This window comes from Equus przewalskii, chromosome 16 (genome assembly GCF_037783145.1).
Source record: "Equus przewalskii isolate Varuska chromosome 16, EquPr2, whole genome shotgun sequence".
Lineage (NCBI taxonomy): Eukaryota > Metazoa > Chordata > Mammalia > Perissodactyla > Equidae > Equus > Equus przewalskii.
The window spans coordinates 77,736,343-77,750,521 of NC_091846.1; the positions used below are offsets into that span (position 1 = coordinate 77,736,343).

Genomic DNA, 14,179 nt, shown 5'->3' on the forward strand with positions numbered 1-14,179 from the left:
CGAGACCCGGGCCAAGGCCACAGACTTGGGGCGCCCTGAGCAGCCTCGGGCTGCGCGCCCTTCTCTCAGGAGTGGTGTGGGGGCCGGGGGGGGTGTTGAGCGGCCACGGCTGAGTAGCACCAGCCAGGGCCTAAATGGAAGGCTCCCCTTTCTTCTGTCTCGCCGTGGGGCGCCTCTGTGTCACCCCTGCGAGGAGGCGGGGGCTCACCCCGCTTTCCCGCGTCTCGCAGACCGACGCGGGCGGCGAGGATGCTCCCCTCCCAGCCCGAGCTCAGCCCGCTTTGTCTCTCGCCTTCCAGGCTGGGACGGACTGACCCGAGCCCAGAGTGGCCAGATTGGGAGCATGGACAGACACCAGTGCGCGGCGTCCAGCCCTGCCCTGCGGCGGTAAGCAACTTTTTGCCGTGTCCCCGTGGGTCCTGCGCGACGGGACCTTTCGTGTAACTTTCAGGAAATGCCCAGCCGCGGCCACACGCTCACGGCGCTCTTCCTCCCTCTCCCATCCAGGTGGCTGTTGCTGGGGTTCGTGACAGTGGGGCTCCTGGCCCACAGCGTCCTTGGGGTAAGTCCTGCCTCCGGTTCACGGGCTTTATTCGCGCACCCAAGAGTGGTTGGGACACCGAGTGGCCTTGCCGAAAGGCAGCTCGTGCGTGCTGCCCTGAGCGTGTTTGTGTGCCTGTGTGTCCTCCTGCAGCCCCTGCCCAGCCCAGGTTCTGAGAAAGCTCGCTTTTCCCAGGGAACTTGTGTGCCTTGGGTTCCCCACCTTCACTCCTGTGCATTACAGGGGTCTGCGCTTCCACGGGAGCCAATAATTTAAAACGTAGCCTGCGGCGTGCTTTTCCCTCGGTTGAGCCAAGCCCAGCCTTAGTATCGAGGATGACTGTCAGTCACATGGCAGTGAGGCGCCGGGCGAGGGGGGAGAGACGTGTGGCATTGAGAAGCTGGTGTCTAGGTACTGTCCTTTGCGAAGAGTCTCATTCTTTTAAAAGAGAAGCTTTGGGGGAATGGGCGGGGCGAGGAGAGGATCACGACAACATTGTACAATTTGACCATTGTGAGGGAAGAATGGCAGAAAACATGCATTTTTTCCGGTCTTATTCTGGCGCTGGAAGAGTCACCGGTGAGATCTGATAAGGTTCCCACCTGTGACCTTGTTTACTGAGTGTCCACCCCCCGCCCCCCCAGCCCTGCCGTCAAGGCGGCTCTGCCGGTATTGTCATTGCACTGGTGACTGCCCTGTGGGATTTTGTAAATTGTGTTTAACTAGTAGGAGCCACTTTCGTCGAGCTTTATGTAACAGGGCTGAAGTGCCACCGGTTTGCTGGGTCCCTTCAGTTGAGGACACAAATGTTTAAACTGGGACTGAAAATCCAGGGGACTGATGAGGTGTTCTGGACCCCACTCTCTCTGTGCTGTGTCTGATGGGATAGGATTTCTGTCACACCTGATTTCCCAGGTGACTCCGCTTGGGAACGCCCCCTCCCCTCTGGGTTCCCACTCTGGGCGGAGAGCGCACAGGGAACAATGGGAAGCCGTGTTGGTGCTTTGATTTAAATTCTGTTATTTTCACATTGTTCTGTCCTCGTGTAAAACAAACAAGGATTTTAAAGGCAGGGAGCAGCGAAGAGCTACCCTAGCTTGGGAAAGGACCTTTAGCCTCACTTCTGTCTGCTGCCTTCTACTCCAGTTGAGGGCCCAGATTGGGAAGTCAGAAGAGGAGGTCACAGACTTTGACCAGAGCATTCCAGGCTGAAGTTTTCTTAGAGCTCAGGTCCGTCTCTCCTTCGTTTCCACATGTCCTGATTGAAGAAGACCAGAATCTAAATATTTAAACCAGCCCATTGACCCTTATGGGTCTTTATGCACACATGACATATAGGACTTGGCACAGAGTTATGAGCCAGACCAACACGCACACACTCAAAGGAGGAAGAGGTCCCCCAAAAGGAGAGCACAGAATCGTGTTGAGAGTGTGCACATTGGCTGTGCTGTCTCTCACACCCCTCGGTCCCCTAGAACCACTTTTGTAATATCAATGTTCCCCTTCCTGAGGATGGTAGAGTCTCAGGAATCTTCTCTGCGACTGATCCTAAAATTGGTGGACAGGGCTTCCTATCAGAAGCCCAGGGTACTAAACGCAGCTCTGCCTTGATCTCATAAATCCTGAGCCCCAGTTTCCACCGTTTGAACAGGAAGAGAATGTCCCCCAGCTTGGTACAGAGGCCAGTGCCCTGCCACATGGAATGCCCCTCTGTACCTTCCTCTAAAACCTCTTAGACGCTGCACAGCCACCTGAGTCCCCCTTGCTCTCTGCCCTTGGATGGGACCAAGACCATTTCTTGCCTAGCAGTGTTTCTCAGAGTACAATCCTTGGCCCCCTACACTCACCTGGAAAGGCTGCTTAAAAATTCAGACTTCTGGTTGGAATCTCAGACTTTCTAGTCAGTCTTCCTGGGCTGGAGCGTGGGAGCCTGCATTCCCACTTGATGCCAAAGTTTGGCAGCCACTGAGTTAAGAATATTGGGTTGGAAGGCCATTGGAGTCACTTGCCAATTTATTTCATTTCCCTGGGCATTCGATTCTAAACTACACATAAAGACAGATAAATACTTTTGAGTCATTTTACTAGAGACATATTGATATGTATTATTCAACAGACATGCAATGTGTTATGTTCAACAATGGATCTTCTACTTCCTGCCTTCTTATTGACCACTGGCTTTAATAGCTGTTACTCATGAAATAATTTCTTGATCCTTAACTGTATTCATTAAAAAATCTTTCTTAATTGTGGCAAGTTCAGCTCCTCCCCTGTTTGACTGCCATGCTCAAGAGTCCTGTCTCATTGCCTCTTGGTGCGAAGGACTCTTGGCTGGGGGTGGGGGTCAATTCAGTAAAAAGGGCTGCTGGTTGTAGCTTGATGAGCTTTGTAGCAGAAGTAGCTGAAAATGGTCAGTGAAGAAATAGAAAATGATTTAATGAGTACTTCCTAGGTGCCAATTTGTGTGCATTAATTCATCTAAGCCTCATAAGAAAACACACCTCCTTGAGTAAGTAACTATTATTACCCCCGTTCTGCGGATGAGAAGACAGAGGCACAGAGTTTAAGCAGCTTGCCCAGGCTCTCTGTCTTTGTAAGTGGCAGACGTGCGATTTGAACCCAGGCATCTGCCTGCAGCACTGTTTCCCAGGATCACACTGAGTCAGTAAAGAGGGCGCTCTTGAGGTCCAGGATTTGAGTCTCCTGGTTGTGTTTCTCCTTGCTCTTGACTGTGACTAACAGAGTAAAGCCACACACTGGTTTCTGGGAAGGCGACTCTCCCTCATCCTCCCCTCCTGCTTTGCTCGGAAGCGGAGCCCAGAGCAAGGGAGAAGTGATGCAATTGGGCATCCAAGGGGAGAAAAGGAAGGAGAAATCCCACTGGGCATCCTGGGCTCGGGACCCAGTGTGGACACGGGTGCTCGGCATGTGCAACAGCACTCCCTGTTGTTCAGGCTGCCTTTCCTAAGGTGGCATGCCTCAAATGCAGCGCCAGGGTGCTGGGAGCGTGTGCAGATGGCCCATCCTAAAAGGCAGTGTGGCATAGGGTTGCCATCCCGACTCTGAAGGCAGGCTCCCTGGGGCCAGTCCCAACCCGGCATCTGAGGAGCTGCCGCCACACACTAGCTCTCACCAAACCCCTGTGTGCCGGTTACCCCTCCCCCACAATGCAGATGGGAATACTGGCCCCACCTCTAGGGCTGGCAGCTGTCGCTTGAGTGGATGCACATGGCACATGCTGCCCTCTGAGGTGTGTGGGGTGGAGCGTGTGCAGGAGGTGTCTGCTGGGCCTGTGTGTGGGGAGGTTCCTGTGGCGGTGTGCTCCTGGCCTTCCTGGAGACTTAAAAGTGCTCACTGCAACCCATGCTGAGTGTTGTTACTTATCTCAAGAGATGGGGCAGCAGCCTTGAAGATCTAAGAGACCAGTCCTGTGTGATTCTGGGAGGAAGAGAATTCCAAATAACAAAGACCTTCCCTGAGATCAAATGTGCTGTGGGCCAGTCTCACCACTAAGCTGGGGAGACGGGCCACATAATGTAGATTCTCACAGGTGTGGGGGCAGCCAGAGCCCTGCAGGCACAGGGGCTGTGTCCCCGGGAAATGCTGCGCTCCTGACTGCCTTCCGCACCAGCTTCAGTTTCCAGGGCGCCTTCCAGGGCTCCAAGCCCTGGAAAGTCCAACTGATGCTCCTGCAGCCTGCCACGCATTTCCCTCCTCCCAGCAAAAAAAAGAAGGGAAAAGAAGCCATGTGTTCTAAAGTTTTTCTCTTCTCCTTTCAATCAGCGTATTGAAAAATTATGAAACACGTATATTGCTAAGATGCTTCCAGGGCTCTATTTAAGAATTATGGAGAACAGTTCTTTCCCAGAATTCTCTAGAGCTTTAGTCCTATTGTTCAAAATCTAGGCCCCCAAGAAGAAGGGAGATATCACAAGGTTCTTTCTCTGTTAATGGAAAAACGGGCCTGTCTCCTGCTCTCTGGAGGCTATTAAAGTAAGCCCCCCGGGGTGGCTTGTATGCCCTAGCCACAGTAAATGACACCAGGGATTTGTCATAGCATCCAGCCAGTTGCAGGTACAAAGGGTGGACAGAGGGGACACAGCTGTCACACTGTCAGTGGGTATTTTCAGAACCAGAGGGAGAGCAAAAAAGTGAGATTCAAGTAAAAAGTTCTAGAATAGAAAACAAAGACTGCTAAAATAATAAAAGTCAAAGGATTGTCTGTCTTTCTGGGGAGAGGGTAAAAAAAATGGGTGACTAGCTTCAATGAAATAATAGAGAAAATGTGAGGGAAAGATGGAAGTGGAAGGGAGACAGAAGTTTTCAACATTATGTTTGATGATGATACAATGAAGGTATCACTACGTAGAAGGTGGTTTTGGAAGGCGGTGTTCTTTTGCTCTGAAAGAGAATACTCGCCTTTGATGAGAGGCCTTTAGAGGAAGCTCTGACTTGGGCCTCTCGCTGTGTCTGCTGGAGTCTCTTGGTGGGCTCACCGTTGGGGAAGATGGTGAGTGAAGTTTGGAACCATGGCCTTGGTTGATTCCGCTTGTAACCCAGGCAGTCTGTGCAGTGGCTGGTGGTCTCCAGGGCCAGTGGCTGCACAGTAGTCTTGGGGGCAACAAAGTGCCACCCAGCCTGGGTACCAACTGGCTGTTTGACCCCAGGGCAAGTCACCTAACGCTCTGGTTCTGGGGTGTGAGGGAAGACTGAAGAAGAGTTGTGTGGTGTGATGTCCGTGCTGGACTGCTTCTGGAAAGCAGGCACCCGGATTAGCTGGAGAGTCAGAACAGAGCGCACACGGTGCTGCCCTGGGCTGAGACCGCCACAGTGAGCTGGCTCTCACCCTTTGCAGCTGTAACATTGGAAATGGGAATGCTTTTCCAAGTAAGCATGTGGGCTGCTCCAGGATATGACTTAAATATGCTGCATTCCGCTTTTCATCTTCAGAGTGTGAGAAGCTTCTGGAATCCAGTGAATGGTACTTAATCGCCTGAGATGAGAGCAGGGGCAGGTTATTTGGTAGTCACCTCTTGCCACTCCTCTGGAAGCTGCTCCCTCAGTTAATGAGACACTCCTGGGACAGCTGAAGCCCTGAATGACTCACTAACCTTGGTTTCATTGGCTTCCCTGGGGTCTGTGATTTCTCTTTAGCTTATCTATGAAAGAAGAAGGGGATGTCTAATCTTAGGGAGATCCCATGGGTTTCTCCAGTCCTGTCCAGATGGGTCAGGAGTGAATCTCAAAGAAAGTGCACATTGCCCACAGCTCCCCCTGCAAGCTCTGCCCCACCCACTAGACCCTAACTAAGCCCTGAGCGCCTGGATCTCCTCCTGCTGGTACCTGCCCATCTCCTGCCGCTCCTGGCAGACTCTTGATGCACACTGGGCCTTCTGTTAGGATGTGTTCTGCTGCCTTGAGTGAGGCTGCCTTTTGAAGCAACAAGTTCTTTTGTAAAAAACTGTCCAAGTGCAATGCAGTATCCTGGACTGGATCCTGGAAGAGAGAACACTAGTGGAAAAACTGATCAAATTCTAGTAGAGTCTGTAGTTTAGCTAATGTACTCAGGTTAATTTCCAGTTTTGATGAAATGTGCTGAAGTTCTATAAGATGTTGACATAGCATCATCATGTCTGGGTGAAGGCTATACAGGGCCTCTCTGCACTATCTTTGCAACTTTTCTGGAAATCTAAATTATTTCCAAGTAAACATCTGCTCTTAGAAGCCATGGACCAGTCACATTTGGCGTGCTTGAACCAGACAGACAAGTGCAGAGAGAAAGCTGAGAATCAGCAAGTCTTACACTAGTGAGCCGCAGATGTGGCCAGTGAGAGGAAAATATTGCTCCCATTCTTTTCTCTCATAGGCTAAGTAAACAAAAGGCACTTCTGTGTACTTGGAAATATAGCAGAAGTGACCCCTGCCAGGGGAAAGGGCTTTTGTCCCCTCACTTGGGTGGAGTGCTTTATGAAGAGAGGAGAGGAAAGGCAGCCCGATGGAGTTTCCACAGCTTAGCATCTCGCACAGGGTCCCGGGGTGAACTACAAGAGCCTCCTCTAACTGACTGACTGACTGGGGAGGGAAAACGGTTGCACAGTTGTTTCCCGAGCTTGCGATGGCATGGCAGGTTTGCATGATGGTGTCGCTTCCAGGAAGATATTAAACATTACATGGTCACAGCGCTGCCCTGACTCATCTGTGGGGCCAGCATCTGTAGGTGCTGTACAGAAAAGGGGAGCCTCACCCCCACCTTCTTGCATGTCTAGGAAACCCAGTGGGTGGCAAGGATGAGAAAGTGGCTCTGCCCTGGGATGTCCAGGGTCCCCAACCCCACCTCCACATGTGCTCCCTGTATTGCCACAGGACATTGTGGTGGAATTTGAAGTTAGCAGTCTCCAAGTGGTCACAACTTCTACTTTTGTTATGGCCTGGGATAAAGGGCCAGGAACAAGGATGGCCAGTGGCCAAGGGCTGTTGCCTCACACATTTGCCTCTGTCAGCACCCTGCAGGAACAGAGCAGCCGCTGGCCCCTGGCCCTTGGCAATTCTGTTGTGTAGCTTCCTACACATCCTTTCTCCTCTCAGTAGCCTGCAGGCCTTGTGACGAGAAGGACACCCTGCTCCCTTGCCTATCAGAGGACCCATGTGGCAGATGTCAGGATACCTGCAGCTGGCTGGGACCTCTGTCCCTTGGAATTGAGACCCATTTAAGAATTTAATTAACGTGCCCTCTCAAACTGCTAGGACTTTAAATTATCGTTAGAGATCAATGATTATAAGATCAGTGATTTTAAGATCATTCATAGGTCCTGAAGATACTAAACATTTGTCGTCACCACCACCCAAAGTTTAGGGCATACTGTATCTTTCCCCCAGGGTTTGTTCGCTGGGACATTGTGTGCTCCAGGGCCTGAAACACAGCAGGCACTCAATCAAGTCTGCTCCATAAGTGAGTGAAGATGTAGTGAGTTGAAAGTGTGTAGATCTTTTGGATGAGGAATACAGTCATGGAACAAACAATAAAAGGCTAGATAAAAGTATATTTTTTCTCACTGTTGGTTTTTTTTTTTCCAAATTAAATGCTGGAAATCACACCCCCCACTGGATAAAGCTAGCCATATATGATGGTAAAGATGGTAAAGAAAGCATTGATCTCTCCAGGAAAGATTTGCGTTTTTTCCTAGGGGTTGTTTCAGCCCCACCCATAAAATTCCTATTTTGCTGCTTTTGCCCAGCTGAGTGATCTCCCCTGTGGGAATTACAGAAGAATTTGTGTTATTGGCTTACATGGACTAGTTTTCTGGTACCTGGTAGAAATTACATAACAATACGTTTTTCCGCATGTTGAGCACTTTGGGATGTGTGAGTCTTTGTGGAGGGATGTGGGCCCTGTGAGAACAGAAGAAAGGGCTCCTGCTGGTGGGCATGCTCCCTGGGATGCCTCCAGGACTCTGCTTTGTCCATTAGAGGAATGGGATGCCGATTAGCAAGGACTGTGCAGTAATTGCAGACTGGTGTGGGGAGGAGAGATGCGGGACCTGCTGGTTCAGCCTGCCTCCTCCTCTGCCCTCACCCTGCTGACACTGGCTCCAGGTTGGAGAAAGGGAAGGGGTCCCCTGAGATCAACATAAGAAAGAGTAGCTCCTGAAGGTGCTTCTGGGCTCCACAACTCCCAGGAATGGCTAAAACATCCCAGGGAGAAACACAGCAACTCCCATTAGTCAAGCACATTGGGGCCAGGAACTGATCTAACCACTGACACACATTACCCGCTAAATGCCTACAACTGTTACCCCCTTTACAGATGTGCAGACTGAGGCACACGCAGGTTAGGGCACTTGTTAAGGTCAAGAAGGAATAAAGCTGGAACTGAAGCCCAAGACTTGCTGATTCCAAAACCTCTGCTCTTAACCACTGTGCTAGGCTGAAAAATTCCTAGCCATAGAATATGTGTGCATATTCCAAATATGTAAAATGCTGGATATGTAAAATATACATATGTACATTATATGTAAATATATGTGTATATTATTTATGTGGAATATAGATAGATGATGGATTAGATGATAGAGATATAGATGATTGATAGAGATAGATATAGATAGGTGACAGAAAGATGATGTATAGATAGACAGCTAATAGATATAGATACATGACAGACAGATGATAGAGATAGATAAATAAATCACAGATAGGTAAGTAGATGAGAGAGAGTCACAGAGATAGACATAGATAGATAGATGATTAGATAGATAGGTAAATATCAAGATGAGAGAGAGAACAGAGGACATAAGTGCGTGCACACGCACCACACACACACACACACACACACACACACACACACACACGGCCCTTGGATGCTCCTGGCTCCTTTCTCCACAAGGGCTGCCCAGGCAGAAGCAGGGAGAATGACTGTCTCAGGGGAGCATTAGGCAGACCTGTTCTTTAAGGTGCCTTCTGTAGAGAGGCTGACCTATGCGTGTAGACGACCGAGTAGCTCGTGAACTCTGAGAAACTAGACTAGAAAGGCTTCACTCAGGGGAGGCTCAGAAAGGATGAGCAGGAGAGGGGGCTCCAATCAGCAGAACAGAGGGCCTGCCGGAGTCTCCTTCTCCAGGTCCTTTTGGAAATTTCAGGCCAGGAAGGTGTGTTTATTACAGCTCTGCAAAGGGGGGAGGGGCCTGCAGGCACAGCATTATCTCAGGGCAGACGGAGAGGCTTTTGGAAAACTGTTAGCCCTGACTTGGAGAGAGATTTACCGAAACCCCCTGGGGAGTAAGACACCTTCCCAAAATTATCTAGGCCGTGCAGGAGACCCCCTTGGACAGCAGGGGAATGATGACAGAATCCACTTTTTCCTGGACCGACGCCACCTTCTTCCTGTTGGGGTCTGCTTTTACTGCTTTGTTTTTCGTTCTGATGTTTTCCAGTGGAATCTCCCACGTGCCAACAGGTAGACAGGTGTGGTCTATTAAAGAGAGTTGGAGCATGTGGGTTTGAGTCCCATGACTGGGAGAAGTCACTTTTTCTTTCTGAGCCCGCTTTTCTTCATGTGTAAAACAGGAATGCTGATAACTATGTCACAAGTTCATGGTGAGATCATTTATGTGAAATTCGTTCGCCAAATGAACATGTTCGATTCTCCTAGGAATAGTATTTGCTCACAAATTATGCACATTAATCCTCCCATGGGCTCAGGTGTGGGTCCAGAGCAAGGACAGGCCAGGAGCAGAAGGTGGGAGTGTCCTGAGGGCTCTGTGTATATGTATATGGAATAGGAGTTGTCCAACTGCCTGACCAAACCTTTTGAGTTAAATATTGCCATGTGGGATTGTCCCTGATGGGAGAGCACCCTGCACAAGTCCACGGTCTGAGACTAGGTCCTGTCTCCTGTGACCTCAGGAGCCTGCGGTCCTGTGGGTTCCACATGCGACGCACTCATCAGCAAACGCCTGCAGAAGCCGCACTCAAGACTCAGAACCACGCTTTGTTCTGAGGGGAATAGGGAAGAAACAGCAGGAGTGTGGTATGGGGTCTTGGAGGAACAAGGCCAGCTTGGGTCTTGAGTTTGAAACCTGCTTTTGCTGCTTCCTGGCTGCGTGACTTTGGACGAGTTGCTTAGCTTTTAAGCTTTAGTTGCATTTCTAAAATGAATAAAAATCATTCCTCCTCATAAGTATGCCCTGAGGCTAAAAGACGGAATTGCATGCAGAGATCTTTGCAGTCTTACATGGTAATGCTTGGCAAATGTTAGCTGATGGATATTTAGTGCTAGGAGTTTTTTTCAATTAAATATGTGTCTTCATCCTCAAAACATAAAAACTTGAAGCCACAGAAAGATAAGTTCGATTTTTACTGAGTTTAAAGGAGAGAACAATTATTGCAGGCCTCTCTGCTGTCACAGGGCCTTCTCTGCGTGTGGCCTTCAAGGCAGAGGAGAGGAGAGTCTGGGCCCAGCAAGGCATAGTGGGGCAGAGGAGGACGTGGGCACAGGTGCACCAGGCCAGCAGCACTGAAGAGATGTGGGAGGGAATTGTAAGGAGTCAGGTTCTCATCTTCAGGATTCTGGTGCCCAGAGCGCTGAGACCCTGCCATCTTCGTAGCTCCTGGCAGGGAGTAGCTGTGGTGCCAGGAGGCTGAGCTGGGGACAAGCTCGCCATTGCACGCACAGTTCGCGTGGTGTGACAGGCGTAGTAGGGGCATCTTCTCGATGCCTTTGGACAGTTGTTTTCGTTTTCTTAAGTTTGAGAAATAGCAGCAAAGGGAAGAACTTTAATTTTAAAGTTATGTCAAGGTACAACTAAATTATTTCTAGAACAAATGGAAAGACTTAGAAACAAAGAACATTTTGTTCAAATAATTCTGAGACCGAAGTATAATTTAAACAAAGCAAGAAAACTCAAGAGATTTTGGTTTGGCAATGTGGCATAGAAATCTCACAACAGAATCTTAGGAGAGGATTCCCCGTGCCAATTCCTACAGGGCATTGATTTCCGAGATTAGCGACACTCGATGTCTGTCTACTGTGGTTCCTCAACCAGGATGAACAGGACACACAGACCCACCTGTTTCCTCTTAAGCACCCAGGTGAGCAAGGCCAGTGGATGGATTCAAACAAGAAGATTCCGGCTGGAGATTACAGGGAGGAAAAATCATCTTCTTCCCTTTCTTCCTTACTTGGTCATTGTCCTCATTGTAACAACCGTCCAAGTCACAATGAAGGGCCAAAAAGGGGTCTGAGACACTCTCCTTTCCTATAGAAAAACCACCTTCCTTCCCTACCAGTTCCCACCAGCTTTCAGCTGCTTTCCTCCCACCCCGCCCCCCCCAAGGCAATCTTAGCTCAGACAGGATTTCCTTCGTCTTAGTCATCAGCTTTTATGGTCCAGCCTCCTCTTCCCGTTGCAAAACAAGGAATATTAACAGCAAGTAGTCTGAAATGATTTGTAAACCTTATGCCGATACGTGTAGACATCAGTTTTTGCGTGTGCTTACCAACATCAAGATGCCAGAGGCTGGAAAAATAAATGCATTTCTCATTAAGTCACATGGTACAGTGGAGTTTTCAGCCATCTGCCTTGGCTCTTATTAAATTGCAAAACAGCAAACATATTCATTTTCATTGCATTTCTAAAAAGCTGCAAAGTTAAAAATGACAATTTTAGCAAAAACCATTCATGTTTAAAATGGAGGCTAGTAGAATGATGGATCGGGTTAGTAACATGTCCTTCTGGTAACAGGTCTGGTTCCTACTATCACATAAGAACATGCCCTCAAGGCATGACATGAAGCATTCCTTCAAACTCTTAAAAGATTTCCTGGGGTCTCAAAGGAGAATGTAGTCCTCGTGTTCTGCCAAGTGAATCTAGGAGGAAGCACAGCACCCCGGTTTACAGGAACGCGGCATCTAGTTGTCAGGTCTGTTCTTGATTAGAGTGGAAAGTCACCCAAGTTGCTCAGCTCCAGCTCCCGTACAGGGAGGAAAGGTGCAGGGAACAAGGTAAGAGAGCAAATTCAGCCCCCAGGAGCCTTCATCTAGTCGTAAGTGCTCATGCCTGCTCCCCTCTCTCTCTCTCCTAGGAGTAGTGGCACCGGTGACAGTAGTGGTAGTGCCAATCCTAGTAGCAGCACACCACTCTTCTTTTCCAGCTGAATTGTTCTTGCCAGGAGATGGAAGAGAAAAATCATCCTCTTCCAATTCATGTCAATGCAGTCCCATTAAGGAAATTAGGGGGAAAAAAGAGGAAAATTCCTCTTAATAAATTCTCATTTCCTCTTTTTCATCCCTGTTCCAAAATGTCTCCACCGAGACCCTGTGCTCTTCTAGATCTAAAACTTTGCTCAAAAGTGGATCTGACATCAGCATTTACATGCAGACTTCGCCTCGAGTTTTCTGTGAAGCCAGGGACCTGGTGGGCCTGGCAGGACGTCAGGGTCACCTGGGGAACTCTGTGAGACTACAGCCCTGACCCTGCTCTTCAGATATTCTGAGCGAGCTGCTCTGGGGTGGGGCCAGGCATCAGAGTTAGCAGTGTTTGTCAACCTGGGCTGCACATGGCAGTCATCTAGGGAATGTTCCAGAATGCTGGTCTGGGCCCATCCCCCAGGGATTCTGACTTCCTGGATCCGGGGTACAGCCTGGCCATTGGGATTTATACAGTCCCTCAAATGATTGTAAAGGAATTCAAAGCCCATTCAGAGACCACTTAGCCCTCTAAGATCAGGAGGACGATTTGTAGTGCTCACCAGAAGGCTGTGATTCTCCTGGGCTCTCCACCGCCAAACTCTGCCCCATGCCCCGGGAATGGCTTACCTAGTACACAAGGTGGTGAGACACAGCTGGCGGTACACAGCCCGGGGTCCCCTCCACTGCTGGTGAGCCAGTCATTGGACTCCGATGCCCACGCCACGTGGGTGCCATTCATTTCAGCTCAGCTCCTGTGCTGTGATTGGTGAGTGCTACTGAGCCCCTGTGCCGTTATTGGTGGGTGCTACTGAGCCCCTGTGCCGTCATTGGTGGGTGATTCTGAGCCCATGTGCTGTGATTGATGGGTGCCGCTGAGCCCCTGCACTGTGGTTGGTGGGTAATTTTTTTGCTCTCCAACAGGAGTGTTTTGGTTTTTTTTCTGCTTCTCACCTGATTGGAATTTCATGTTCTAGAAATAAATGACTGGCTTTATTCCAGAGGGGGACAGGAGAGTAAATCCCCAAAATTCCTTACTTGGGAAGTAAAAGCTGTTGAGAATAGTATTGATCCTGTCTAAAAGTTCTAGAACAAGCAATGGCTGACACCACTGCTAGTTCAAATAACTGAAAGGTTGGGTCCTCTGGAACAAAATCTAACCCAAGACCATCCGCTTCTCTTTGGTGTAAAAACGGGAGAGCAAAGCCAGAGCAGTATCTCAGGGAAAATAAGTTTATTTAAAAGGGGATATACATACATACATATGTTTCATCAATTTTTAAATTTTTTTTCCTCCTTTTTACAGTACCCTTAACAAAACCTTTATTCTTCTAGTTCTTGAATAAGGACAAAAGGCTAAGGCTGTTTATTCATGCAGCATTTTTGCCTTCATGTTCATTTTTCTTCTTCATTGGGTTTAATTATCTAGAGTCTCTAAGAGTAAACAGTGGAAAAAGGCAGGTTTTCCTTAATTCCTCACATCAAAAAACACTTTAGATCTTTATTCTTTCTTTCTTTTCTTTTTTTTTTTTTTTGAGGAAGATTAGCCCTGAGCTAACATCTGCTGCCAATCCTCCTCTTTATGCTGAGGAAGACTGGCCCTGAGCTAACATCTGTGCCCATCTTCCTCTATTTTATATATGGGATGCCTACCACAGCATGGCTGGCCAAGCAGTGCCATGTCCACACCCAGGATCTGAACCGGCAAACCCCGGGCCATGAAGCGGAATGTGCACACTTAACTGCTGCACCACCGGCCTGGCCCAGATCTTTATTCTTTCTAAGCATTTTCATGTGTTAAAGATTAAGTAAATTCCTGAAATAAAAAATAAAATCTTGACACATGATTGATACATCGCATACACGACGAACATACAGTGTTTGTAACTGAATCATTTGAAAATGATCTTATAAACGTCAGCTCAGGTCTCTTGTATAGATATAGTACAAACCTG

General features: G+C 48.8%; 1 protein-coding gene across 1 annotated transcript in view; it reads left to right on the plus strand.

The window, feature by feature from the left end:
- Positions 1–14,179, plus strand: part of COL4A2 (collagen type IV alpha 2 chain) — a 191,143-nt gene that overhangs the window by 233 nt on the left and 176,731 nt on the right. Inside the window, exons 2-3 of the mRNA XM_070578491.1 lie at positions 300–387; positions 508–562. Of these exons, the coding sequence (XP_070434592.1) occupies positions 344–387; positions 508–562 (99 nt within the window). The 5' untranslated portion in view covers positions 300–343. The remainder of the gene's footprint in view (positions 1–299; positions 388–507; positions 563–14,179) is intronic.